At 45.2% G+C, this 13,200-nt stretch overlaps 1 protein-coding gene across 4 annotated transcripts in view; it reads right to left on the reverse strand.

Moving 5' to 3' along the window:
• Positions 1-13,200, reverse strand: part of TP53BP2 (tumor protein p53 binding protein 2) — an 86,983-nt gene that overhangs the window by 23,300 nt on the left and 50,483 nt on the right. For 3 of the 4 annotated variants that reach the window (XM_081123931.1, XM_081123934.1, XM_081123933.1), the window contains one exon: positions 1,740-1,887. In XM_081123931.1, coding sequence (XP_080980057.1) covers positions 1,740-1,887 — 148 coding nt within the window. Of the gene's footprint in view, positions 1-1,739; positions 1,888-7,298; positions 7,486-13,200 lie in introns of those variants that run through there. The other variant, XM_081123932.1, reaches the window with a different exon arrangement.

The raw sequence follows: 13,200 nt of genomic DNA on the forward strand, positions 1-13,200 counted from the left end.
TATATGATTTCCTCTTTTGCAAAAAGAACACATTCAGATGTTATTCGTCTTTTTTAATCTGAAAGGTCCAAAGAATAAAAATCCTTAATCGCCATCACATAATATGGTTTAATGACCTCAAGTGAGCAAAGACATCAGAGAGGAAAGGGAGGCGGCGGAAACAAGGGTTTCAAGGAAGAGAGTGAGCTTGGCAGAGAGAGAACATTCTTCCCCTCTGAAGATCAGAAGGCAGGGCAGGCACACCCTGGGAGAGTCCGAGGTATGTGCAGGAGGAAACTGAGGGACTCTCATGGGTGGTTTCAATCATCTCAGGGAAGTATAAGGCAAGGAGGTTTGGTGACTGCAAGGAGGCGACCAGAAGCTCACTGATTCATTCAGTGACTATTAATTGAGCACCTACTACAGACTCTCCCCAAGCTGGGGTGCAGCAATGAACAGGATAAGCAAGGTCTCTTCTTCTGGGGAGTCGACACTCTGGTGCATGTGTTTGGGGCCACAGGGATTAAAAAGGCAATAAAGTAATAAACACACATTCACAAAAACAGTGACATGTATACGCAGAGGATTAAACCAAGATGACATAGTAAGAGAACCCCATGGCTACTTCTGCAGGATGCTCAGAAAAGCCTCTCGGAGGAGGTAGCATTTTAACTGAAAGCCAAATGACCGGAAGGACCAGCAGTGACAAATCTGGAGGGAAGCCAGACAGGTCACGGGAACAGCTAGTGCTAATGGCTCTGGGGCAGGCAAGAGCTGAGTGTGGTTTATTCAGGAATATCAAAACGTTGCAGGAGGGGGCAAGGAGGAAACCAGTGCCAGATGACAAAGAGAGCAAAGCTTTAAGATTCACGATCCGAGATCCAGTCTAAGTAGAAGAGAAAGCCACTACAGGGTGTCAACAGGAAAGTCAAACTCAGATTCTCATCTAAAAAGGATCACTTGGGTTTCTTTATGCAAACAGTCTAATCTAGCTCCCATGTGAAGGTTAATATAAGCAATTTGGGGAATGTGAAGATGACCTTCTAGAACACCCAAGGGTGGAAAGTCAACCACAGATGACCAAGAGGACTTGCCTGGTGAGAACTGGGCACTCAGCTGACATCAGGTTTCATGACTGGTGTGAACCCGGTGTGTAACCTGCACCCCAGAGGAGGAAAGGGGAACAGAGGGAGCTCGCCTAGGCTGCCCGGGGACAAGTAGAACTTGGGAAAAATTACTCCCACATCTACAACTCCTAAGGGGCCGGAAAGAAACCAGGCCGCCCCATTTCAGAGCTGCAAAGAACTATACTGAGGGATTGATTTCAAGGCTTAAAATAATGCCCAAGAGTTCACCAGTGCCTCCTGCCACCATAGTAACTCAACACTGAATAGCTTTCCCTAAAAACCTGCAAAACCGTAGAGAGGGCAAAACAATCAGGAGGCCTCAAGTTTCTAATCGAGCGGAGCCTGGGCTTACAAAAAAATACCTATGAGCACACCCGACACTGCCACCTGGTGTATCAGCTGCCTGCCCTTTGACCTTGTCCACTGCAGTGTCTTCACTGTATTGCAGAGGAAAAGAGCGAAGGGACTTAATATGTTGCAACAGAGCTGGATGGAGAATGCGGCCTCCTGCTGGACATGCTATTCTACAGCTTCTCTGTGGGTGAACATGAGCATCGCCCCCCCCCCCGCCACATCCAAAACCCAGTAATCATAAGAGATGGATAACTGGAGCCCAAGGCGGCCCGGCTCTACCTGAGCCGCACCACACTTCAGCCAGGTGGCAGTCGCTCTCGCCGGGCTCCTTGCACAGGTCCACCACATCTCTGCATACGGTTTCGGGGGTAACCGGTACTTCCGTGAAGTGCTGCTCGTTGTTGCTGAGGTACACCGTAAGAAACATCTGGAGGCGAAAAGAGAAAGCACGACCGTTACCAGCCTGTCCGCACCGGTGCTCACTTCTTGTTCACTTTCTATTCCTTTCGCCAAACAGAATCGGTCAAGTGCACGTGTTCCACAGAACAGTCCGGCTGACCCTGGCCCAAGTGGGGGGGGGGGGAGGGATCTGGAGCTCTTCCCACTGGAGTCCCTGCCCCCTCCAGAGCAAGCCTGCAGCGCCCTGGGGAGCCTGGAAGTACAGTCAAACTAGTTCCCGTGAAAGGTCAGATTAAATCATTCCGACATTTCCTTCATGTGATCTGTCTACCAAATACTTATACAGTTCTTAGGATGTGCCAAGGCCACACTCACGCAGATCTTCCCATCAATCCTGTAAGGGTGATCGGGGATATTGGACATACGTGTATACTCATCATGCACAGCCTCTTTTTGGAAAGACACATGAGAACATAGCATGTGTTGCTTTTGAAGGTAAAGATGGGACATGAGGCAGAGCTCGGAGGGTAATCTAATATTTATACCATGCACATATATTTCCTATTCAAAAGTTTAAACCTAAAATGTTTAATCAAGTGAAATATCTACTTTAAAGCATGTCCTCATCAGCCAGATGGAAGTAGAAGTGATGGGCTGTTACGCTACAACGTACCTAACCTTGTAGCTAAGCATTCAGGCCAGCTGAGGATTTAAATCTGAAACTCATTAACAATCCTTTTCCCAGTAAAAACAGACACTGTATCTTAAGAGCACTGCTACTAAAGAATTCAAATTTTCACACCTATTAAATTACCAAAACTTAAAATTTAAAAAAAAAAAAAAATGCTGTTAACCTCCAGTGCTGAAGAAACTAAGTGAAACAGCACACAAATTGCTGGTGGAGATGCCAGTGACACACCTATGGTTCATTCAACTCAGTGAGCACCTACTCAGTGCAAATCAGCATGTATCAGGGTAGAAAAACAAACCATTTGAAAGAGTAACCCCACTGTGAGACTTTATCCTGTGAAAATAATTCTGATAAAGGAAAGAGCAGGCAAAGGCTAGTAAAACGAAGGAAAGAAGAGCTGCAGTTTCCCAGTAGGAAGTCAGAACCTTTCCAGCTAATGATACCAGGCTTTGCACATTCTGAAACATAGTTCCAGGCCCACGAAGAGATACATAGTTCTAGACCTCAACCTGGCCAACAAGGCAGCACTTTGAAACTGTTACACAAAAACTGTAAAGCACTGAAAAAATGACAAAGATTAAGGAAGCCCACAGAGTTCCACCTGCCGCTGCTCTGGCAAAATATACAGTATATTTAATTACAGAGATAAGCAATTTACACTTTAGTATGAAATAGTACTTCTTTATATTCCCACCCACACCAAAACTTTCTTTCTTTGAAGTTCGACACTTCAAGAATGGTAACTGTTTTCACTGTAAATACGAGACTTAGATGTGTTTATTAAATACAGGAATATTTAATATACAGCCTGCCTACTAAACACACACTGTACCAACAAATACAAGGCTATTATTATGTAAGGTAATAGCACCTTACCTTGTCCATGTCATCTTTCAGGCTGCTTTTACACACATTATCTCAGAAACTTACATCGCCTCGCAGACAGGCAGAGCAGGTATTATTTTCTCTTTACAAATAAATTCTTTAGAAAGGACAGAGCAGTGATCTACTTTGGCTACTAAAGGAGAGGGTCGGGGTACATTCTGCTCTTCCGATCTCTCCTCTACCCTTTAAGCTGTCCCGTGCGGCAGAAAAATACTAGGAAATGTTCCGTTTAGCCGCAGCAACCCAAACTTGAGATCTGGTCTTTCACCCTCTGGGAAACGACAGCTTCGTTTATTTAAAAGTATAATTACAAATAAGAATGATGAGAGGTGTGTTCTGTTTAAGATTACTACTCCCCCCCCCAAAAAAAAACCACAGAATTAATGCTGGCATGAATAGCAAGTACATGAGCTGACCCCATTTCTACCTTGTCTGAATGAGTAGCAGCGCTGGGGTGACTCTACCAAAATGTACTGAAGCCCTCGATGCTGGGCCAGCAATGCGACACTGCTGCAGATTCCCGGGCAGGAGGTCTGGGTCCTAAGCCCAGATTTGTTAATAATTAGTTAGCTACCTTAGTTAACTACTGAGGCCACGGTTGGGGGGGGGGACCACTAAGAGGCAGAGAGTAGATCAGTGGCTGTCAGGGGCTGGAGGGCTGACTTCTTTTGGGGGTAACGAGCAGCTCTGGAGTTAGTGAGTTACATAACCCTGCGAGTACACTGGAAACCACTGAACGGTACCCTTTACCGGGTGGATTTTACAATACATGAATTGCATCACAATTAAAGAGGCCCACTACACGCTCACTCTGTGAGAGAGATAAAAATCTCTTAAGGAAGATAAATTTACTCATGGAAAAATCAGAGAACAATTTAATACTAAATTACAGGAATGAGACTTGCAGGTAAAATAAAAATGCAGAAATGGGGGGGGGGGGGGAATGAATCTGACCTGAGATAGACCGAGGTGTCAGCAAAGAGGCATGAATGAATGGAGAGCCTAAAAATTAATCTACAGTAACCTTACGTCCAAAATGCCACCTCTTCCTGACACTTGTTACTTTTTCATGCACCATAAACCACCACACGCCAAGAAAACAGAGGCGACTTCACTGCCCCTTTCCCATAGGGAAGCGGGAGGATGGGTTCCCTCGGGCTCACTGCCCTGGGAAACAGCTGTGAGAAACTTGACTCTCTGACTCAGGCCTCAGATGGGTTCCTGGGAACTTCTGAGCTAAATTATTTCCATCATAAAGGGGGCAGCAATAACCAGATGGAAACAACACCCAGCCTTCCAGAGGTGCCCAGCATCCTGCTGGACACTAAGAGGGCAAGGCTGCTCACGAAGCCCAGCATCGGCGTGGAGGCCCTTCTTCCCCGGCTGGAGTGTGGACCGGGTCACCCTTCTGCACGACAGGAAAACGCTAGCTTCCCTCCAACCTGTTAAAGCAAGAACTTCGTGTTCCTATGGTATGAACTGCAGGAGGAGAGATCAGCCGGTCAATAAATAACAGAGAAAACTAAAGAGTAGAGGACTGCGCTGGCCGGGTAGCCCAGTTGGTGACAGTGATGTCTGGATCCCTGGTCAGGGCACAGTCATGAGTCAACCAATAAATGCATAAATAAGTGGGACGACAAATCGATGTCTCTCTCTCTCCCAAATCAATAAATTAAAAAAAAAATTAAAGCAGAAGATACAACAGACAGCTCATATAAGATAAATGATAAAACCTGGGGGGGGGGGGGGAATAAATGTGTAAATTAAAACAATGAGATACCACTTACAACTATTAAATTAGTTTTCACTTAAAAGATAAGCTCCTAAAGAGATGAGATTGTAAAAAAAAAAAGTGATTCCCTCAAGCACAAGATGGTGATACATTGTTTAAAACCTCATTTAGAAAGTAAAATGAGTCATGTATCAAAAGCCATGAAATTATGGGCACCTCATGACCTTACTTCTGGGAACCGATGCTGAAGAAATCATTGAAATGAAGAAAAACTCTAAATGCCTGAAGATTTTCACTCCAGTGTGAGATCTGTGAAGAGTAAAACGGAAAACTAAACACCCAGCAACGGAAAAGTAAGTTAAGATACATCTGCTGAAAGGGCTCTGACCCAGCTACCAACCGCTACAAGCATAGTGTTAAAAATGGGAAGGTAATAAGTTATAGATTATAACCATTTAAAACCTATGTCCACGTGAACTGATTTGAATGAAATACACAAATGAAATCAGTGGCACTGGGAGAGATGTCACTTTTACATTTTTTAAATCTCAGCATTAACATATTTTTACAGTAATTTACAATTTGAAAGTACATTTAACATACACATAAACTGTGAAAATACATAAAAGAACTTGAAAATGTGTCATAAAAATGGTAAAAGTCACAATTATATTATGTTTCTGCTTCTTAAAGTGATCAAGCTGAAGAGAAAGAAAATTCTGGGAAAGATAAAACCCTATTTATACAAAGTTGTCCCAGGCAACCTCCAACACGCCACAGTAATTCACGGCCAAGTCATGTTCAAATGAAGACTCTCTCTTCCAAAAACCCAAGGTCGCAGACAATCTTCATTTAAAAAGAATGGGTCACAGATTTATTTTAAGAGCTCCGCTTTTACAGTACTTGCATTCACTGGAATAATGTTATGCTATTAATAAGAATGATTCATTTTTCAGAGAGGCATTATTTCCAATTAAAATGTGGAAGACTTTCCCAAGGAGAAATTTTAAAAAAAAAACACAAACCTGGCTATACAAGAAATTCTGCTTTGTGTCTGAGGCTAAAGTGTATTCCTTTGATTTAAAAAAAAACATATGATGTTGTAGAGAAAGAAAAAAGGAACCGAGTGGAAAATGTCCCTTGTGGCCGAAAGGAAATTAAGCTCCGCAATAACACCTTGATTGTTTTGATGTATAAAACTTGAATCCCATTAGGTTCACTTCAGAGAAAAAAAGAATGTGAGAGGGGGAGAAAAATGCTGTCCTTTAGAGATAAATGAACAATCTGTAGAAAGATGACATAAATCTTCCCCAAATCGTACAGGTCACGGGAGACTCGCGTGGGGACAGCCAGGCAGCAATGCTGCAGGAGGGGCAGGGAGGAGTCTGGAGGGCCCTGTGCTCGGTGGCTCCTGGGGAAGGGAGACACCTCGGTCACCGCCGCTTGGCTCTTACACTGCTGTGCGTCGGGGAAGGCAGGCCGCAGGCTTTTTCCTGGAAGAGGCTGAGCTCCAGGCTCCCCACAACCCGGTCAGGAAAACACCTCTACCGCTTGACACAAGGCATCAAGTGCTGGGATTTAATTAAGAAATTATGACATCGACGGAAGCTGCTTTCTGTCTCAAATACGTACGGCCTTCCACAAAATCCCACGGCCTGCGGCCCTAGAAGGGCTCAGACGGCATGAAAACGAGATGCAGGCCACCCAGCCTTCTGGAATTTTCGGTCTCCGGCCCCTCACAGACCTGGCTGCCACCTCCAGTGCTCACTGCGCCCTGGTCGGCGTGGCTCCCTGACCCTGGCGCAGGCCACCAGCTGTGGGCGAGGCTGCTGTCCTGGGGCGAGCGTGCTGCTCGGGCACCCCAGCCGGGGCTGCCCCCCGGCTCCCCGCCCCTCGGGGGCAGCCCAGCCTCTGTCCAGTACATATTAACAATGATAACACCAACATATCAAAACATCACCGGTTCACATATCTAGTATTTATCTTTGCCTATGTTGAATTTCAGGGACTTTTCGTTTAATTCTAAGAAATACTAAGGCCTGAGACTTATTTTAAATTGTCTGCTCCACGGTCACAGGCTCAAACCGCCAAAGGAGCCCACCCTTCTCACTCCTCGCCCACAGCAGCTCACCTGTTCTCTGCACCCGGCCCGTCAGTATCGAAGTCACCTCTGTGCTTTCGATCCAAAGACCAGGACGCTGCCTGGGACCCTGCCCATCTCACCGCAGCCCTCCAGCCAGAAGCTCACAACCTCTGCTTCCCCGACTCCAATCACGCTGCAGAGGGCCGCGTCCCTATCTTATCTGTCTCGCTGGTCTAGGAATTTCTTTAGGACAAAGGTTTTAATGCTTCCTCCCAGGCTCTCTCCTCCCCAAAAAAGGCCATCTCAGTGTCTTACGCACAGCAAATCCGCACCACGCGTTCGCCCGGAGACTCGAAGTTTCCTGGAAGATGGGAAAGTTCGCGGGAGGCCAGAGCTTGACAAAGATACGCCCACGTCACTCAAGCACCAAGAAGCGTTTACAGACAAATATACGGTATAAAACCTCATCGTGAAAAGCCAGACAATGTCCCAAGTGAAGAAAACAAAGCATCCTGCTTACGTTAGGACAACTTAAGCAATCTTTTCTCTCCTTTTCAGCTATGCCTGAAGCTTGGACTTAGATAGACGTTAAATCCTGAACCTATCTTCCAAAGCAATTCACTTTAGGCTACTCTACTTTCAATACCTACCATAAGCAACAAATACAGTAAAAAAACTAGGAACAGATATTTAACCAGCTAGCTCCTCTCTAACCCAACCACTTTGTACGTTTAGTGTTGGTATGTCTTCTTAGAAACCGAGTGTTGTTGTTCTGTGGGCACGTGTCTTATTTGACTTCAAGGTGCTGTTATATATTTCATTCCATTTTTTCACTTTTAATCACTAAGCACTGTATTTTTCAGCTCCATCCACGATGCCACGAGCACAAGCAATCCACGGCCCCTAGCTCTTCCCTTCCTGCCTTGCGTTTTGCTATGGAGTGTTTCTCCATTTTCAAAGAGGTCGCCTCTGTGAAAATCTTTAAGAACGCTCACAAGGCAATCATGGGCCTAAATTTAAATGAGCGAGAACTACCCTCACCAAAGAAAATTAAAAAAAAACGAGAACACTCATTTACCCACACACAGTATTTACTAAATCCTGCCCTGTGTTCAACACAGTGTGCTAAGTGCCAGAAACACAAAGATGAAAGGGACGGTCCACACCCCCTGCAAGCACACAGAACAATGCAGGTAGGGCCAGTGCAAACAAACGCACGCACGTGACAGCTTCCTCGTGGAGGTCCACACGGCGCCCAGCGAGGAGAGGAAAGAACACAGCTCCCTTTCGGGGAGGGCTACTCAGCTGCACAGCCAAGGATGAGTAAGACGAGCAGGAAGAGGGCCAGCCAGGCAGAAAAGCGTCCCACGAAAAGGCACAGGGGCGTGGGAAAACTCCAACCCTGAAACTGCTGGGACATGAAGGTGGGAGCAAGGCTGGACAAGTAAGAAGGGACAGGTTCTTCTCAAACCATGAGCCACAGGAGAATTCTTGTTTACACACACACACAGTTACGGCAGGCCATGGACAGCAACATAAAACAGGGTACAACTTGCAGGGAGCAAGTGGAAAACGTAACCTCAAGCCCAGGCAAGAGAGGAGTTAAGCAGAACAGGAGCCTGGGCTAGAGAGGAGGGACCGTGACACAGGGATGAAAGTTATGGGAGAAAACGGAAGAATGGAAGGACAGCCGGATAGTATCCAGGTCTCCTGCCGCTGAGGGCAACAGGCAAAACCTACCAAAGAATCCTATCTCCCTTTTTTTAATCCTCACTTGAGGATATTTCTTTCGTTGCTTTTCAGAAAGAGTGAAAGAGGTGGCGGGAGAGAGAGAGAGAAACACTGATGTGAGAGAGACACATCGATTGGTTGCCTCCTGCATGCACCCCGACCAGGGCCGGGGATTGAGCCTGCAACAGAGGTACATGCCCTTGAAGGGAATCAAACCTGAGACCCTTCAGTCCGAGGGCCGACGCTCTAACCACTGATTCAAACGGGCTAGGGAATATCTCCCTTTCATATAAAAGTGTTGTCCAAAATAGCTCCCTTTCCAGGAAATCAAAGGATTATTCAAAAATGACCTAAATACCACGAACTAGCTACCAGTTGTCATCTAGATCTTGTGATGCAGAAAAACACTGGCTTGAGGGCCCCTTTCTAGAACTCAAGTCAGCTCTCTCTTGAATTTCCCCCCAAAACAGGGAAATTCAACTCATCTCCCAGATGATGTCCCCCAAAGGCCATCTATAAATAATCAAGAGGTTAATGAGGAAGAATAAAGAACTATGACTCAAGGTGATATCATTCCTAGTTTATTTCCAATAAATTCATCAGAGTGAATGGAATCACTGCTCCTTACTACACAGACAACCCTGAAGCAGCGAGTGGAGACCGTGTCCCATCTGATGTCCCCATCTGACATCCCATCTGATGTCCCATCTGACGTGCCCATCTGACGTCCCATCTGATGTGCCCATCTGACGTGCCCATCTGACGTCCTTCTGACGTCCCATCTGATGTCCCTGGGCATCCCTCCGGGCCGCTGCTGCACCATCCGAGCCACTAGAAGTGGCTGAGGAATGACGATGGCAGCTCCCACGGGTGCTTTATGATTCCCCACCCTCCACACCTCCCAACACAACTGCTCCACTTCTGAGTCTTCCGACATCACCCCTTCAAGCTCTGCTGAAAGATATGAAGACTACCCAACACCCCTCACACAAAAGGTAATTATTACACCCCTTCTCTTTCCCCACAGAGGTGGAAGAGCTGAGGTCTCTCCGGAAGTATTAGAGGTAGAAAAAAAATAGTCATTGAGATGTTTCCATTGCCAGAGAGAGAACCACCGCCTATCACTCAAAACTTGGTAAGTGAACCATTTACCAATCTTCTCCTCCAGTTTGGATTTAAGGATGGAAAGATATCTCCGTTTCCCGTCGGCTATTTCAAAAATAATCAGAGTTATGCTCTAGAAAGCAGTATTTGGACTTACCATTAGCCCAGGGGCCACCATCACCACTGTCTGTCCTGCCAAGCATATAAAAGTAGTCTAACCTCAGCACTGCCATCTCAGAGCGTTTGCTTGCTGGAGGACCTGGATTCGTATCTCACGGAGCCAAGTGACCAGGGGCAAGTTCCAGAAACCCTTCGGGCTCCAAATCCCTTATCTGTGGAATGAGACTGAGAAGGCTCACATCACAGGGTCCTAAAGGGATGAGATGGGATGACCAGCCTAACTCACTGGTCACAGTGCCAGGCACCGAAAGGGTTCTCAGAAGGCTCCTCACCCTCCCTGGGTGGGAAATTACTGTCCTAACCCCCCATTATTATCACCACTAGTATTTAAACTGGTATCCTATAATAGATTCTTCATTAAGGTTTTCTACTCTCTCTAAACATGCACCTTAGGGATTTTTAGTTGAAATGTTTGAAATTTAAATAAAGTAATACTAATTATACATTTGTTTCTGGAAAAACAATTGAAGTCTGCATTCTAAACATGATAAAGTTCTGCATTTACTGGCCAAATGGACATTTTCAATGAAAATCTGGCTCTGTTATCATCCGGATAAATAATCTGGTTTTGGATAAACTTTATGTAGGAAAAAACGAAACCTAAAAGTGCCACAGTTGCTGAGTTAAAGTTACTTGTCCTGCAGACGCCATCTAAGTATGTTTAGAGTTTGCATTTCTTTGATAAGATTATTTTCTCTTGATAAGACAGCATGCGAAGTGTCTTAAGAATCCCTGCCTCCTTAATACTCAGTACTTCTGAAGGATCTCCCAGCGACTAAAGTATCTTGGCTCTCCCCAATGAGATATAATTTTTTTAAAAGATTAAGAGAGAAAGAGAGAGAAACATCGATGTGAGAGGGAAACGCCAATTGGCTGCCGCCTGCACGCCCCTGCCAGGGATCCAGCAGGAAACCCAGGCGTGTGCCCCTGACCTGGAATCGAACCGGCAACCTTTCGGTGCACGGGACACCACCCACTGAGCGACACCGGCCGGGGCATGAGATTTAAATTTTAAGGTCTCATCTACCACTCCAACATAAGTATACATTTCATACCAGTCTGTCATCTCTGTTTTCTTTTCTCAATTACTTCTGATTACAGAAGAATGTTCTGTTGAGGACCTAACACACCATCCAAAAGAAGTATTTCAGTAATGTTTGTCTTGATGACGTGGCGTGAGCTGGAGAACACTCTGGATTCCTAAACTCCTGCATCCCACCCTTCTTGGTCCCAGAGACACTGTGAAGAGCAGGTTGGTGAGAGGTTTATAATACATATGGCAAATCGTAACCACGTGTATCGGTATGTAGTTACCCTGGTTTGAGCTGAAGAAGAGCTGAGTGTTCGATGAGCTTTAGAAAGGTGTTTTAAGGGCTGCCACACACGACGGTCGATTACCAGGAGATAAAGGTCTACAGTATTCCTTAAAAGCTCCAGAAAGGAGAGGTTTTGCTTTATTGTTTTTTAATGTCTGCTGTTGTGGGCCAGGGGACATGAAGAGGGAGAGAGACAGTTCCTCCAAGAAGCGGTGTCTGAACAAATGACCCTCCATGTCCCCTCCAAATTATTCAACGTTAATTTTTAAAATATAAGCAGCTGCACATTCGTGCTAAGTTTCTTCGCAGAGTCTAATTTTGTTTTTTTCTGAAACAGGTACGACGACAGAAAATTTTTAATGCTTTTCGGCTTTTAATTAATACAGCAGAAGTCCCAAGACAATGGATTTCACTACGGCACATGGAATGTGAGATGCTTTGCACATTTTTTAAGACACATGATTTATTTAGCAGCCTCTGGGAACTGCAATTCTACAGAGAACCTACCTTAAACTTGACTCTGAACTAAAAACTAAGCTAACTTGCTACCTTACTACTCAACCACAAAAGGAATTCTTTCAGCACGTGGTACAGTCCGACAAACACAGTATCCCAAAGGCAGGACTTAAGAGCTTTTTAATTGCAAAGCACAATTTCATTTTGGAAAATATGTACAAATAAAACCAGACTTTCTTCCCCTGACAATAATACAGCTATTTAAGCAGAAGTTAAGCCCTTGGTCTGCGGAGCTGAACAACTGCAGTTACCTTTAGAAATATATCAGTCCTACCAACCAGGTGTCAAACTTCTAAAGGAGCTACTACAATATCCCCCGCACCCCCCTTTTTTTTAACCTAGGCTCCCACAATTAGAAGTGCGCATAATCAGATACCACTGAACAGCGTTATGCAATAACTAGAAATAATTATGATGCCTCCTGCAGCACTGGAAGATAAAAATGCCATAAATTTCAAAAGTAAATCATGATCAGTTCAACTGAGCTTTTTTAAAAATAAGCACTTTTAAATTGGCTTAAACAGGACGCTCAATTAAATAATCAGAAAACCCCTTCTCCAAAGCATTAGGGATAAGCAGGCCATTCGTACTTCATTTTAGAGCACGCATGCAGGTAAGCGATTCCAACGCAAGTTATTCTTTGAGCTACTTTGTCAAACTGACTGCACGGTCAACAGAGGGGCCACCAGGCACGCATGGCTACTTGGATATAGTTAAAATTAAATAATCCTAACAGTCACTTCCTCAAGTGAGTCACACTTTAAGTGCAGGACTGGTGGGTGGCTGGTGGCTACCATACTGGCCTGCACAGAAAGAGAACAGCTCTATCATAGCTGGACATAAATCTTAATATATGACATCTACTTCTGAGAGACGCGGGCAAATTCAAGTCCTCTGGCCCTCCACGTGGCACACAGAATACTGTGTGGTTCTGTGTGCAGGCTTTTTTATTTTTATTTTTTTAATATATTTGTATTGATTTTAGAGAGAAGGGAAGAGAGAAACACTGATCGGCAGCCTCCTGTAGGCCCTTTACTGGGGATCAAGCCTGCAACCCCAGGCATGTGCCCTGACCGGGAATCGAACCAGGGACCTTTTGGTGC

This window comes from Miniopterus schreibersii (genome assembly GCF_964146895.1).
Source record: "Miniopterus schreibersii genome assembly, chromosome: 21".
Classification (NCBI taxonomy): domain Eukaryota; kingdom Metazoa; phylum Chordata; class Mammalia; order Chiroptera; family Miniopteridae; genus Miniopterus; species Miniopterus schreibersii.